The 16,338-nt window shown below is 47.4% G+C and overlaps 1 protein-coding gene across 1 annotated transcript in view; it reads left to right on the top strand.

Moving 5' to 3' along the window:
• The window catches only part of MYH11 (myosin heavy chain 11), a 113,291-nt gene that overhangs the window by 2,150 nt on the left and 94,803 nt on the right, over positions 1–16,338 (top strand). Inside the window, 1 exon segment of the mRNA XM_014467049.2 lies at positions 9,791–10,152. Within this exon segment, the coding sequence (XP_014322535.1) occupies positions 9,808–10,152 (345 nt within the window). The 5' untranslated portion in view covers positions 9,791–9,807.

Genomic DNA, 16,338 nt, shown 5'->3' with positions numbered 1-16,338 from the left:
GTTATCTCCTTTCCTCAGTACGATGGATCCAAGCAGGTGGATATTAAGCTTTGGCACAACCATGTAATTCTCACAGGTATCTATTAGATTTTTCTGGAAAGCCAAGTCCAATTTTAAATCCATTGGAATCCTAGACTGTCACAAGCAAAACTAAAAATCCCCCACACTGGCCTTCTCAAACCTCAGTTTTCCAATCTGTAAAATGGGCGCTTGTTTTATAACCATGGAGCGTGAATACCTTGCTCAAGATAACTCAACTAGCCAATGAGGAAGACGGAATTTGACAAAGGGAGCTCTTTCTAACTCCAGTGCCTAAGAGATTATTACCCTGTTGGGAGGGTTAAATAGCATAATGCCCATGAAGGGCTGAGCACAGTGCCTGGCCCCTGGCCAGCGAGAGCGGCTGGTTATTTATAGCACACATGGCCAGAGACTTGAAGGATCTTGCTCACTGTGGCACAGCGGGTACTTGGCAGAAGCAGGAAGCCTGTTGTGTGGTCTATCCATAGAGAAGAAATGTTCCCAATTTTCCTTTTGTGTAATCTCTTCATAAACCCAATCCTTATTTGAGCCAGAGGTGGTGGTTGAATCTTCTGTTTTAGTATAGCCACACTTCCTCCTGTGGCAGGAGCACGGCAATTCCAGGTATATTGGCCCGTTCGTGATTGGTTGACGTGGCCCTGGCACCCTTTGAGAGCTTCCACCTGTGAGTGGAGGCAGCCTCTCTGGCTTTCCCAGTGGCTCTTCTGCTCTCTGAGGTCCCCTCCCTCCACCCCCGACCTTAAAGCACCTTTAACCATGGTCACACGGTGGAGGAAACAAGTTGGGAGAAGGCCAAGCAGGAATCTGAAAGAGCTTTCCTGTGGGATCAGAAGATGCAGGAAGAAGCTAGTGCTGCCTGTTGCATCTGCAGGGGGAAGGTGGGTATCTCTGACTTATGTCAGCGATGCAGGGGCTTGGGAGGAACAGTCCTCATCAAAGTCCCTAAGACAGGACCCTGGGGCTCGTCACCTGCTCACTGGTGCAGGCGTGGGCTTCCTCCCTCCGCTGGTGCAGCAGCGGCCAGTGACACGGGCGCTCAGAAGGGGCCAGTGTCTGAGGCCACCAGGGTCATGATAGCCATTCCCCACTCTCCACGTAGAATGCTTTTTCCCCTGCCTCCCCCTCCCCGCCACCTGCCATCTCTAGATGTCATGGTTAATGTATTCTTGGGCTTCTTCTAAAACTTTTCTCTGTTAAATCTTCCTTTTACACACAAATATCGGCATTCCATAAATTAAGCTTTGGTCTATAAAATTACATATTTTTGACATCTTTCTATATCAGCACATTTCGGGGGTTTTCTTTTTATGGGCCGCATGACCCTCCATTGTATGGAAGTATAGCATCTTACTGAATAACCCCTTATCGAAACGTAACAGTTCATCCCCCCATTTCTTATAAACAGGACTCCAGGGAACATCCTGTGTATCTGTTTTTGTCTAATTGGCTGAGTGTATTTGTAGGATAAATTCCCAGAAATGCAATTGCTAAGTTAAAGACCAGGCACATTTGAAATGGATAGAGACTGCTGAAGCGGCCTCCAAGGACACTGTAAATGTAAGCTCCTGATGGTCACATACGTGACTGTACATTGATTGCTAAGCTGTGCTGTGCCAGAGTGTCAGACACAGAATACAATGGGGCTTTAGGGCCAGAAATGACCGGTTCTATCACCAAAGCATCACCCATAGGAGTTACCATGTCTCTTGCTAACCATGCTGCCTTTGTAGGGAGGAAAAAATAATTCAGCTTTACTAATTAAAATAACTTCCTTTAAAAACAGTATGCAAATGAGTTAGACAGATGTTATAAGGCCACACTGAAGTGGCAGGTTCACCGCTCACCTTTTTCCTGGAAGGTGAGGTCAGGCTTCCTTGGCAGGACGGGGGAGATGATCTTGGAAGATGGGGGATGTGGTTGGTGGGGAAGGGGCTGTGGTGTGAGGCCGTGGAGCAGAGGAGAGATTTTCTGCTAAGAGGAGATTGGGTTCAGACAGATCTGGCTTCAAATCCTAGCTCCAACTTTTGCAAGCGAAGGCCTTTAGTTTACTTCTCTGGACCTTGGAGGTATTTTAGGAATAAAAAATAATGCCCACCTCGCTGGACACTTATGAGACAGGGAGAGATGATATCTATAATAATAAAAGCGTAATATGCTAATTAGACCAGACGTCCTTCCGAACCTCCTTTCTTCCAGACAAAGCCGCAGCGGGCGGTGGCGGCAGTGGGCGGGGGCTGGGGCCAAGGCCCTTGCACAAATTCCATGTATCGGGCCTCTAGTATATAATAAATTGCCTTGCCGGATACCCTATGAGTAGAAGAGTCCTAACTGCCTCACAGGGACAATTTGGGGCCCCGAGAATGGGTGCATCTAGGGAGTCCAGTCCCTCTCCTGCTTCCCTCTGCACTCTTGGCTCCTCCCACACCTGGGGCAGAACCAATTTCTCCACTTCACAGGCCCTTCCGGCTGGCGGGTTGTGTCCTAGATCAGGCCCAGAGGCTTTTATTTTGCCTGAGTGGCATTTACAATGTGCCGTGATTTCACTGTAGGGATGGGTATAGTGAACCTAAATTCAGACTTCAGGCCTATTGAAGGTCTGGCATGCAGGGCCCACATCCTCGCTGGGTGACAGGAGTGGGGGTCGAGCTGCCACTCTCTTTGGAGAGGGTGAAAGGGCTCTGCCCCGCCAGCTCTGGCCTGGGGTCACTCTGCATTGCTCACCTGACCCTGGAGGTATTTGAATCTGTGCCCAGCATCTTGCACCAGTGTCTTGGCAGTAAAATCCTGAGGGAAGCTGTCCACCAGGCCTGATGATGTGCAGATCCTACACTCTTTGGGCTCTGGAGTATTTTATTCACTTTTCATTAATGCAGAAGCAAAAGGGGAAAGCCCTTTACCCCTGAGGTCCCCTGGGGAAAATAAAATTGATGTTAAAACAAGCTAAAGCAGTTGGCCCTTCTCAATTGGTCCAATCTCAATGCTTTGATCTAGAATCACAGATACCATACAATGTTAGAGCTAGGCCAGCCCCCCCCCCCTTCTCCCTCCCAAATGAAAAATATAAGTCACAGAGAGCGAGAGTGACCTGCTCAGAGTCACCCAGCGAGATTGGAGCAGAGCTGGGACTTGTAACCCTGAGGCTAACGAACAGCTTGTTTGCGCTCAGAGTGAAGCCAGGTGTTGGGAAGGAAGCCGGGACTGAGGCACTCAGCTGTGCCAGGCATTGCTAACGCCGACAGCGACGGAGTCCTCTGCTTTCGTTGGAACGTTCAAGGGCAGCCCTTGATCACGAGCTGTACTTTGTATTCATCAATCCTGGGTCATAATCCTGGAGGTGTCCTTTCAGCCCTCGCAGCTGATGCAAGACGTGGTTAGGGGAGGCGAGGAGAAGGGGGGCTAGGAGAGGAAGAAACGAGGTGCTGGGGGTCCTCCTGCAGGTTTGCCCACCTGGGCAGCTGTTTCTGTCTGATCGGAGGTGACCGTCCGCAGCTGACGTTCCAGGCTGGTGTTGACTAAGTAGCGACTGTCCTCAGCTTGGATTGTCTTTCCCAATAGAGCCGGTCTTTTTACTCCAGCGAAGTGGTTCTCACTGGGGACGGTTTTGCCTCCCAGGGGACACCTGGCAATGTCTGGAGACATTTGTGGTTGTCATGACCAGGGGAGGGTATGCTGCTGTCATCTAGTGGGTGGAGGGCAGAGATGCTGCAATGCACAGGACGGCTCCCATTCCCGCCAGAGGGTTATCCAGCCCCAGTGTCCATAGTCTTGAAATGGAAAACCCCGCTCTGAATTAAAGACCGCCGCAGGGAGCAGCAGGCCAGGTAGTGCTTCCCTTCATGGGAGAATTCCACCCCAGGACTGCAGCCTCGGATCTCTGCTGCAGTTTGGCAAAGCTACTTTTCATCCCGCATGGCCCCAGGCCCCTCCGAGTGCCTGACCTGACCCTTTCTGCCGGGGTGTCCCCGACTCAAGGTTCTGCATGCGTGCTGAGGCAAAGTCCTTAGAACAATAAAACCAAGTTACTCAGAGCCCTCAAGTTGCCGAGTCTGATCCAGGCTGTGTTGCCTGTGTGCCTGGATTTCCTTCAGTCCTCGGGTTCTCTGCATGTTTCCAAGAAGGTGGACAGAGCAGAAGAGATCACTTTGAAAATACTTTTTTTATTGGATTTCGCCATATCTAGCTGTGCCACGGTGGGCAACTCACTTAACCTCTCTGTGCCTGTTTCCTCACCTGTAAGTCAGGCAATGGTATCTCTCCTGGGGTTCAATGCGATAAAGCTGGCACTCAATAAATTGTAGCAGCTATGCTGACTAATATTGCACTATTCATCTGCGAGGCTCGCTGAATTTCCTCAAGGGCAAATCTGTGGGATTTCATCCGTGTTTAGTGGGAAAAGAGGTTTGTGGCCAAATGTTTTGGGGAGCTCTGGGTTCAAAGGAGTGAAGTAGTTGTTTTTTTCTTCGGGACCTGCCGGGACCTCGGACGTCCTGGTAAGTGTTCTGCCCCTCAGTGAGGGGGAGGGAACATGGAGTACTTTTCAAATGGATTTGACCACAGACGGTTTTTTTTTATTTTTCTTTGAAGATTGTCTCTCTACCTCCCTAAATCCCGCCGCACCCCACCCCAAATATTCCAAGGGATTGGGGTTCCACAGAGCACACTGGGGAATGCCTTGCTAGGGTGAAGTCAGGCTCTTCTTTCCTCTTCCTTCTTCTCCTGTGACCAAAGCAGATGTCACACATCGTAACTGCCACAGGCATGAAAGCCCTGGGAGCTAGCCAGATGCTCTCTCTCCTTTTTTGGACAGAGACCGACTCTTTGCACTTGATCTTGTTTGTGTGTTTGTTTTTTTTAAATCCTGGATTAGACAGGCTTCCTGGCCATGGGGATTCCTGTGTCCTTTTATTTTTCGGTTGTGTTTTTTGCTGTTTTTCCTGACTGTTAAGGCAGCTCACCAACATTGCAATTAGAAAGAGCCCAATCAATTCAATAAAAAAGGCAGCAAAAGAGTCTTAACCTAAAAAAGGAAAGAAAGGGCCTACTTAGTCGTCATCCTGCTAGGAATAAATAAAACACCTCTCCCAGCCCTCTTGAGAACAATCAGCTACCATTCAAAAGCTTGTTATTGACTGGGAAGTAATATAGATGTGCTTGGTACTACTGAACTGCATAGCTATATGATTAAGGTGGTAAAGTTTAGGTTCTGTGTATTTTACCACAATTAAAGACAGAAAGGGAAAGGAAAGGCAGCCAAAATTTTTCATGGAAGTGTACTTTATGTCCAGAAAAGACGCACACACCTGTGGGCGTGCAGCCGGAGGAATTTCACAAAGTGCCCACACCCGTGCAACCGGCGAACATCAGCCTGCAAGCCCCCTCTTGTCCCACCCTTCCAGTCATGATGTATCACCATCTGTTTTCCCTGGTTTTGAACCTCTTATAAACAAGAATCACACAGACTGTCCTCCTTGCATCTGCCTTCTCAGCTGTGTCTGTGAGATTTGTTCTGATTGTGGGGTGCAGGTTGATTTGGATCCCCTTTTGAATGTTTATTATGTGCCAGGTGCCTAAAAGGATCAATTCCTTCATTGCAAATACTCCACTGAGCTCCCGACAAGCCCATCAAGCTTATCTGGGAGGCAGAAGAACATAGTATGCAATCAGGCATGGATTCAAATCCTAGCTCTGCCACTTTTTTTGCTGTGTGACTTGAGGCAGATTCCTTCACCTCTCTGAGCCTCGGTTTCCATACTTGTAAGATGGAGCTTATCATAAAACCTACCTCCAGAGACTGTGGTGATGTTATTTGGTGGTCCTGCATGTGAAGGATTTAGCCCAGTTCAGAAAACTCCTCACTGGCTTTGACATACAGGCCAAATGGGAGATGGTGCACCATTGACAATGCTTACAAGTAGGAGGTAGTTTTATAAATTTTATATGGCAATATTTTTTTAAGGAAAAATGCCAAATATGCAAAAGTAGACAGAACAGCATAAGCATTTATCAACACCTGAGCCAATCTTCTTTCCTCTCCACCCCCATTCATTTCCTCCCTGCCCTGATTATTTTGAGATAAACCCCAGTTTATCATTTTCTCTATCAATATTTCCAAATGTCTCTAAAAGGAAAGGACTCTGTAAACCAATGAAATCACAGTACCATTTTCACACCAAAGAATTTCACAGGTTTTCCTAATATAAACGACAGTGAGTCAATGTTCAACTTTTCCCAATTAGCTCATAAATGTTTCATTTGGGAGGGCTTGTTAAATAAAAAAATTTTTCCTCCGACAATTACTTTTAATTCTTCAAAGCTTTCCATTTAAGGGGTGTTTTTTTTAAAAGTACAGCGTATGCCTTTATTTGTGCTTTGGCCTGTATGTTGGAGTGCGGGGGCGTTCTTTCTTTCCCTCTATCAGTGTTTATCTTTTATTGTACTTGTTTGAATTTTCCATTATGGAAACTTCCAAACATATTCAAAGGTAGAGGGAATGGTGTGACACCTCGGGTACCTGTCACTCAAGTTCAATCCTTATCACACCTGAAGCGAGTTTCATTTCATCATCACCCTCCTCCCATTTCTCTTATGTGTCTTGAAATCCCTTCTAATCTATAGGGTCCCCTGATTTTTTTTTTGGTACTTTGTGTGTTACAGAAGCTGGGTCATCTGTTCTATGCTTTTCCACCTTCTGGACTTCGTTGCACGCCCATGACATGGATCATGATGTCCCCTGTGCCCTGCGTTTTATGTAAACGGGTTAGATCGGAGGCTTTGTCAGCTTCTGTTCTTTCCTTTTTGTAAGAACATTTCATGGGTGGCGGTGGCACTTCCTACGGCATCCCATCTGGAGACGCGTCGTATCTGATCAATTCTTTCTTTGTGTGATATTAAGGTTCATTAGTAGGTTTGGGTGGTGCCAGCCTGGCCCATCCATTATCAAGTTCTCCACCTGCTTTTCATCTATCTCAGCGGGCCTGAAAGCGTGGGGCCCAGACCCGCATTCTTAGCCTCACCTGGGAGCTTGTGAGACGAGGGCAGATCCCTGGGCTCATCCCAGACCTACTGACTCAGAAAGAAGCTCTGGGGGTCGGCCTGGCCCTCCATGATTTCACAGCCCTCCCCTCCCCGTGAGGCGGAGACATGAGGAAGTTGACCACTGGCCTAATGGTTTTAGCAACTATTGATATTATAGCCAACGCCTATTATTTTATTGGGGATCACAAAATTGCTATGTTTTGGTTTTATTGTTTCACCTGCATTTATTAGCTGGAATTCTTCCAAGTAGAGGGAGTACTTTTAACAACGGTGAAAGTGGAGTAAGGGGAGGAAGCTGTTGGGCTTATTAAGTCCCAAGAGGAGTTCAAAAACAACTTTTAAATTGAATTTATTGGGGTGACATTGGTTAACAAAAAAAAAATGCAGGAAATGTGATGGCTAAACTCAGGACAATGTATGTTCTCTCCTAGTCTTTATTTCTCCTTTTTGAATAACGGAAGTGATTATTCAGATTTAGGGAATGATTTGCTTATTTCTCCATCTTTTTTTAAAATGAGTTTCGCCCTGGCCGGTTTGGCTTGGTGGATAGAGCATCCGCCTGCAGACTGAAGGGTCCCAGGTTCGATTCCAGTCAAGGGCACATGCCTGGGTTGCGGGCTTCATCCCCAGTGGGGGGCGTGCAGGAGGCAGCCAATCAATGATTCTCTCTCATCATTGATGTTTCTATCTCTCTCCCCCTCTTCCTTCCTCTCTGAAATCAATAAAAATGTTTTAAAAAAATAAAAATAAAATAAAATGAGCTTCTAGAACTGGTCTCCCAAGAGAAATAACCACCCCTTGGAGCAAATCAGCTTCTTGTTTTTATTCTTGTTATGTTCACCCCGGAGGGAGAAAAGTAGGTATTGGAGCTTCTGCCCCTCTGATTTTGCCTTGCAAAGTCTGCATTTCAGGACTGGCTGCCCAGCGCCAGGGCCCATTCATTGGGTATGGGGGTTACTCCATCTCCATGGGATTTGGGGCCCAAGCGTGAGGATTATCTCGGTGAATTCAAAGGAACGGTGAATTGTCTTTTGCTGAAGTAGGCCGTTGACCACACAGTACGTCCTGGTGACTGTGCATCCTAACTCAGCCTTCACCTTCTGCCTTGGAGCACAGCAGCCTGGGTGGGGAGGGGAAAGGGGGTGTTGGAAGAGCTGGGCGAGAGCCGGTGTCTCCAGCACTGCGCAGCTCCTGCAGGTGTGGTCAGAGGGTGTGGAGCAGGCCGCTGGACAGGCCTCCAAAGAGCCTGTTGCCTCAGCACCCACCTCGTGGACACATCTAGAAAATAGGATGGAGAAGGTGTCACAATGGGCTCCCCATGTTGAAAGGACATTTAATGACTTAAAAAAAATAAAGACAGACTTCTCCTTGTCAGTTATGTAGTGACCTTGAACAATTTGTATAAGAAAGGCAGAATCAATGTGTTGCCCTACCCCCTTTTCTTAACCAGTTTTCCAAATAATGAGTTTGTTTCCCAGCATCTTACAAGGATGCCTATGAGTTTTTTAAGTCACAGTGAGCTCATAATTTAAATATATTCACCTTTCAACTCTTGTGTATTTTTCTTTTTTTTAATATTTTATTGATTTTTTACAGAGAGGAAGGGAGAGGGATAGAGAGTTAGAAACATCGATGAGAGAGAAGCATTGATCAGCTGCCTCCTGCACACCCCCTACTGGGGATGTGCCTGCAACCAAGGTACATGCCCTTGACCGGAATCGAACCTGGGACCCTTCAGTCTGCAGGCCGACACTCTATCCACTGAGCCAAACCAGCCAGGGCTGGAATCTAAATGTTTTAAAATAAAATGGGATATTATACCTACTGTTTTACAATCTCTCCTTTTATTTCATTTTTGAAAGCTTTACTGAGAAAAATTCGCATATCATATAATTCATCCTTTTAAATTATACCATTCAATGGCTTCTAGCATATTCCCAGAGCTGTGCATCCATTGCTACAATATCTAGAACATTTTCATTAGCCCCAAAAGAAACCCTGTACCCCTTAGGTGTCCCCCTCTATTTCTCTCCCAGCCCTTGGCAACCACTAATCTATTTCTATGGATTTGCCTACTCTTGACATTTCAAATAAATGGAATCATACAATATGTGGCCCTTTATAACTGGATTCCTTCACTTATAATATTTTCAAGGTTTATCCATTTTGCAGTATATATCAGTACTTATTCTTTTTTAGGGCTGAGTAATATTTCATCGTATGGCTAGACCACATTTTATTCATCCATTCATCTGTTGATGGACATTTGGGGTTTTTACACTTTGGGGCTATTATGAATAATGCTTCTATGAACATTCCCATACAAGTTGTGGTATGGATGTATTTTTTCAGTTCTCTTGAGTATATACCTAGGAATGGAACTTTTGGACCATGTGGTAACTCTATGTTCAGAGTTGGATATCTTCCTATGTCAACACATGCAGACATATTTCTTGCTTCTTAAGCCCTGGATTGGTCTTCCATTGCATGAAAACCCCATGGTTTATGTATCCAGTGCCATGTTGATGAACACTAGGCAGTGGTGCAGATCTTTTCTGGAAGGGCTGGTTGTTTCCATTCTCTGACGACAGAAACAGTACTGCAGGGGACACCCTTGTACTTTGCGGACCGTTTCTTCAGATGGTGGTCCCAGGCATGGTGAGGTGAGAGCTTAGCTCTGGCCCGATTCTGACCCTGTCGCCTTCCTCCACAGGGGACCAACCAGGCACCATGGCGCAGAAGGGCCAGCTCAGTGACGATGAGAAGTTCCTCTTTGTGGACAAGAACTTCATCAACAGCCCAGTGGCCCAGGCCGACTGGTCTGCCAAGAAGCTGGTCTGGATCCCTTCGGAGAAGCAGGGCTTCGAGGCGGCCAGCATCAAGGAGGAGAAGGGGGATGAGGTGATCGTGGAGCTGGTGGAGAACGGCAAGAAGGTGACAGTCGGCAAAGATGACATCCAGAAGATGAACCCACCCAAGTTCTCCAAGGTGGAGGACATGGCAGAGCTGACCTGCCTCAACGAAGCCTCCGTGCTGCACAACCTGAGGGAGAGGTACTTCTCAGGACTCATATACGTGAGTATCTTGGGGCGGCCAGTCCCTCCTTCCTGGCCTTCTGCACCCTGGAAGGGGAGAGGTTTAGAGACGTGTTCAGGGTGCAGGGTGGGAAGCCAGAGGTCTCACTGAGGGCAGCTGTATGGTGAGATAGAATCATTCAGGCCTGGGTTCAAGTCTCAGTCCCGCATTTCCTAGTTCTGTGGCACTGAACAGGTTATTTTACCACCTGAAGCCTCGGTTTTTCTATCTGTGGAATGGGGATAATCACCCTTCCCAGGAGAAGGTGGTACACAGATTCCACGTATGCAGAGTGCCAAGGCACGTGGTAAACACTCCACGGATTTCAACGAAGTAGTTCCCTGCTCTTTCTCCATCTGGCAGATGGAGATCTCATGACCTCCTTGGAAAGGCTGGTGATCTGGCAGCCAGCTGGGCGGGAGGCCTGAGGACCTGTGGAGGCCTTCCCTGTCACAAGTGGGAAGGCCCAGATTAGACCGGGGCTCCTCTGGGTCAACTGTGCCAACCAGAGTGGGCTAGAGCTGCGCTGTCCAATATGGTAGCCACCGACCGCATGTGGCTACCTAACCTTAGATATAAATTAAATATCAGTGTTTGAAAATTCATGTCTTCCGTTGTACTGGCCACATGTCAAGGGCCCCACAGCCACCCGTGGCAGCACAGGGGTAAAGCGCTTCCACCACCACAGAAAGTTCTGTTGGACTAGAGCAGTGATGGCGAACCTTTTGAGCTCGGCGTGTCAGCATTTTGAAAAACCCTAACTTAACTCTGGTGTCGTGTCACATATAGAAATTTTTTGATATTTGCAACCATAGTAAAACAAAGACTTATATTTTTGATATTTATTTTATATATTTAAATGCCATTTAACAAAGAAAAATCAACCAAAAAAATGAGTTCGTGTGTCACCTCTGACACGCATGTCATAGGTTCGCCATCACTGGACTAGATGATTGGGCGACTCAGAGGGTGCAGCTTCCCTGTGGGGTCGGACCAGGTCTCCAGGACATAGAGCAGTGGTTCTCAACCTTCCTAATGCCGCGACCCTTTAATACAGCTCCTCATGTTGTGGTGACCCCCACCCATAAAATTATTTTCGTTGCTACTTCATAACTGTAATGTTGCTACGGTTATGAATCGTAATGTAAATATCTGATATGCAGGATGTATTTTCATTGTTACAGGTTGAACATAATTAAAGCATAGTGATTAATCACAAAAACAACATGTAATTATATATGTGTTTTCCGATGGTCTTAGGCGACCCCTGTGAAAGGGTTGTTCGACCCCCAAAGGGGTCGCGACCCATAGGTTGAGAACTGCTGACATAGAGAGATATGGTAGCCCTGATGTCCGACTGTTGGCAGAGGGTCCCCCACCCAGCCTTTGTCTGCCTGGCCTCTGAGAAAGGGTATGCGGATCCCCAGGACAAATCACCTAATTTCTCTGACATTTCCTTTCCTTCTCTGCAAAATGAACACCAGGATAGTATCAGCCTCACAGAGCGGTTACACTGAAGAGAAAGTACTTGGCACCTTGTAGGTGCTCAAAACGCGAGGTGTTGATGTTATTATTAGTGGTTTTTTGTTGTTATGGCCATTCTTGTTATTACCAGTCAGATGTCCTTGCTCCTTTGTAAACTTGTGGGAACAGGCACTTCTAACGTTATGCCCTCTGGTCCTGCCCTTTACATTTTGCCCTGTGAAAATTACAAAAAGCCCTTTGTCATCTCTCGAAATGTCCTGCAGATTTTTTCCTAATTAGGAAAATAAGACACATCCACCACAGAAGACTTGGAAACTTTAGAAAAGCCCAGCAAACACAAATCACCCTCCCTGGGAGGACAGCTGTGCCGGTGCTGGCGTGCTGTGGCGCCTTTCTCTGTGACAGTGGTTCGTGTTTGCATATTTGAAAGCCTCTGCGCACGGGCTAGTGAACTGCTCCTTCTTCCAGGTACAAGTCTGGATGGAGCACCCCCACATCTGTCAGAACTCCCCCACCTCAATACCCTTTTAAAAAATCCTCACCCCAGGATATGCTTGATTTTAGCGAGAGAGAAAGGGAGAGGGAGAGAGAGAAACATCGATTGGTTGCTTCCCATAAACTCCCTGACCAGTGATCGAACCCGTAACCTTTTTGTTGTATGGGATGACGCTCCAACCAATGGAGCCACCTGGCTGGGGCCCCAGTACGCTTTGAAGGACTGTGTAACCTGTCCCATGGCTGTACCATCATTGATGATCCATTCTTCTGATAGTTCAGAGGAAACGGGGGAGCAACCCATAATTACATAAATTCCTCCTCTGACTTCAGGTTCTATACTTTGCCATACCTGATCTCGTTTAATCAGCACAACCTCCACTGAGTAAGGATGCTGGTCCGTTTTACCAGAGAGCAAGCTGAGTCTCCGAGTGCTAACGGCCATCCTTAGTTCCATAACTAACCAGGGAAGTCCCTTCTGTCTGAGGGACTCCTTGTATGGAAATGTATCAACCTGGGGCTGTCAGTACACCAGGGACATTTCTAAGGACACCAGTCTGCAGGGAGCTGGAGGGAAAATTGGGCTCCTCTGGGACCAGGCCTCTCAGCTAAGAAGTGTCATCTCTAGTCAGAGAAGTCGAGGACAGGCCTGTGTATCTATCTCACCTGCTGTCCCCTGACACAGTGTTTGAGCCCAAAATAGAAATCAGGGGAAAAAAGAGGGGTTTATGAAGGTATCAAGACCCCGAATGTCTTCTGAGAGCAGATTAAAATCTGAATCAAAGCTTCTCATTCCTGCCATGTTTCTCTAGAGGGATTAGATGGAAAGTGTTTCAGCCTGGTGACCACGCGCCTTCTCCTGTCTTGATTCTTTCTGGTCTATTTAGTCACTTAAATAGAAACCGTTTTTCATGACCGAGGAGATAAAGAAAGAGAAGGGGGGGCAAGTTACGCTGCCAGCGCATGATAGCAGATTAACAGGTGGGTGGCGAGGTGGTGCTAAGGCAGGTGGGGGTGCCCAGCTTTGCCCTTGGTGATGAAGAGAACGTTCCCCTCTGTTCTGCAAGGCTCACCTCAGAGACTTGGAAAATTTCAAAAAGCCCGGCAAACACAAATTGCTCACCTTTGAGAAGGTCCTGGCAGTTGTCTTGTCCTCCTAGATCTGAGAGTCTGTAGGAGCCAGAGGGCCCTGAGCTGCCACAGATGGTTCATGGCGCCCGTGGGGTGTGAATGTCGTTCTGATCCCCGGTCCAGAGCCCCCTTGCTCTTCTAGTGGGTCGTTGGCTGGGTTCTCTCTGCCTGGAGTTTTCCATAACGATGTAGCAGTCAGCTCTGTCCCTGGCTGGGGGATGGGACAAAGGTTTCAGGTGGCGGGATCTCACTAAAGGTGAGACTGTCCCAAGTCCTCCCCAGACATGTCACCCGTTACGGCACCGGTGAGAGCAAAGCTTGTGTCCCACACACACTGCACGTGCAGTGACTGCGGCAGAGAAGGGGTGTGACTCGCTGGGAAAGCCCTCTGGCCTGGCCCAAGGTCAAGTGTGTGTGCTCTTTCCTCTCCTGCCCGTCTCTGTGGGGTGCCGAGGAGTCACAGGGCCTGTTCCTGGCCCGAGGCTGCTTTTTTTTTTATTAAGGGGCGGAGGATAAGGCGCACTAGATGCAAATGTAGAACATGGATTCTAAAACGATGCATGAGGAAAGAAAAGGTGGTATATCCACACAATGGAATGTTACTCAGCTTTAGAAAAGAAGGAAAGCCTGTCACGTGGGACAACATGGATGAGCCTGCAGGACGAGATGCTGAGGGGCATAAGCCAGCCGTAGAAGGACAGACAGACTGCATGATCCCACGTGTGTGCAGGATCTGAAACAGGCAATCTCGGGGGACCCGAGAGCCGGATGGTGTCTGTCGGGCTGGTGGAGGAGGACACGGGGAGTTTCTAATCAATGGGCGTGAAGTTCCAGTTGAGCAACTGAATAAGCTTAGGCATCTGCTTACAGCACTGTGCCCACAGCCAGTGTTCCTGCATGTGCGTGTGACACGAGACCTACCCTCCTAACCAATGTTTAAGTGTTTTTACAAAAAAAAAAAAAAAAAAAGGTCTTCCCTAAAACATGGGATTCTAAACTCGGTGCCAGTGAGTGAGCACCAGGGAGCTTGTCGGTCTCCGCAGAGCTAAGGAAAGGTTCACGCATACGTACGTTCTTCCTGGGGCGAAGGGGGCTTCGCTTTCATTAGACTCTCAAAGGAGCCTTGTTATCCCCAGGGCAACGGTGGCAACTGCCGTTCATTTAAGATTTACTGTGTTAAGAGTTTATACTAATACATTATTATTGCCACTGCTATTATTTCGTATGTAGGAGAGAGGCACTGTTATTGAGCCCCATTTTGGCAGATAAAGAAACGGAGACTTAGAAAGGTTAAATAACTTGATGAGAAACAGCGGGTCTTAAACCCAGAGAGGCTGGTCCGAGGACCAGCGCTTTTAGCTGCTGTCTCATTTATTCCTTTCAGCGAAACTAAGAGGCAGAAGCTACTGCCCTGTTTTAGAGACCGGGCCACTGAGGCTCAGAGGTGCTCAGCTCCTTCACTGGAGGTGGACAGAGCTGGGATTCAAATAAGGCCTGTTTGCCTCAGGGCGGATGGTAAAGGGCCCTGAGGTAACAGGAGGCTTAGGGCAGGATGTGATGATGTGATGTGATGTGTGTGGGCTGGGGCAGGTGGGGATGGTGCCATGGGCGTTGTTAGCTTCGAGTTGGGCAAGTTTTAAGTGCACAGAAGGAAGGAATCTAACCAGGGTGAGTGACAAAAAACATTGAGTTAACTTGACATAAAAAAGAAAAGAAAAAGAAAACATTAGTTTCAGGCATTGCTTGAAACAGCAGAGGACCTTGCACCCCTGGATCCAGGTTGCCAGGTAACAGTCCCTACTAAATGGGCTGTGCACTCCATTTTTCTGCAAGGTGCGCCTCCCCAACTCCCTGTCATCTCCTCTACCCTGAGGCTGAGTGCTGGTGGCCATGGAGCACTGTGCCTATTTTTTCCCCTCACACCTGGCCCACTTCACTCACATCTTACCTGTTTGGTCCCTGTAGACAGTGGGACAGTCCCTGCATTGACCCCTGGGATTTGGAATATGATCCAGAGCAAAGGGGAACAAGCCTTCCTGTTTGTTGGGTTGCCAAGAGAGGAAAGGAGAGGGAGAGAGAGCGTAACATCAAATGATGAGTGAAAATCATTGATCGGCTGCCTCCTGCATACCCGCTATTGGGGATCAAACCTGAAACCTAGGCATGTGCCCTGATCGGGAATGGAACTGATGACCTTCTGGTTCATTGGTTGACGCTCAATCACTGAGCCATGCCGGCCAAGCTCTTTTTTATTTTTAAATATTTTAATTGATTTTTTAGAGAGAGAGGAAGAGAAACATCGATGTGAGAGGGAGACATCTATGGGCTGCCTCCTACATGTCTACTACCAGGGATTGAGCCTACATCCCAGGAATATGCCCTGACCAGGAATCATTTCCCTTTCAGTGCATGGGACAATGCCCAACCAACTGAGTCACACCGGCCAGGGCTGGGATCCCCCTCTTTAATGAGCCCCAACCCTCTTCCCTGGAGGTACATATGATTAACAGGGTCATGTATGCATATGTACACCTATAACCAACATAACCCCCCAAATCACTTTCTGTATACCTTGCAGCTTGCTTTTTTCACCTAACCATGTCTTATGGTTCTTTCTATGTCTGTTCATACCATCCAGTCAGACTTAAATATTTTTAAATAGGCAACTATGAAATAAAATAGTATTTAAAGGTGTTCAGAACTTTCCCTTCATCCCCATTCTTCCCCTTTCAGTTCACCTCCTTAGAGAAACCATAGTTGCCAGTTTCAAATGCTGCTTTCCAGCTATATTTTATATACAGCAAGTGTATGTATATGGGCATATGTAAACGTGTGCATGTATATATATTCTTTTTAACAGCAGCAGGCCATAACTGATGAACATTTAGGTTGTTTCTCATCCTTTCTGCTGTTAAAATCAAGGCTACAGCAAAAGTGTGGTCATGGTGGACCATGTTTGTCCCTAGACAGACTCAGAAGGTGTGACATGGCGCTACAACTGATAAAGAAGTTCTAGTTACCCATCCTATAGAATAAAGCGGTAATATGCAAATTGACCATCATGCCCTCACACAA

Source organism: Myotis lucifugus, unplaced genomic scaffold (genome assembly GCF_000147115.1).
Source record: "Myotis lucifugus unplaced genomic scaffold, Myoluc2.0 scaffold_376, whole genome shotgun sequence".
Classification (NCBI taxonomy): domain Eukaryota; kingdom Metazoa; phylum Chordata; class Mammalia; order Chiroptera; family Vespertilionidae; genus Myotis; species Myotis lucifugus.
The sequence above is the reverse complement of the archived record's forward strand: the minus strand, read 5'-3'. Positions and strand labels throughout refer to the sequence as shown.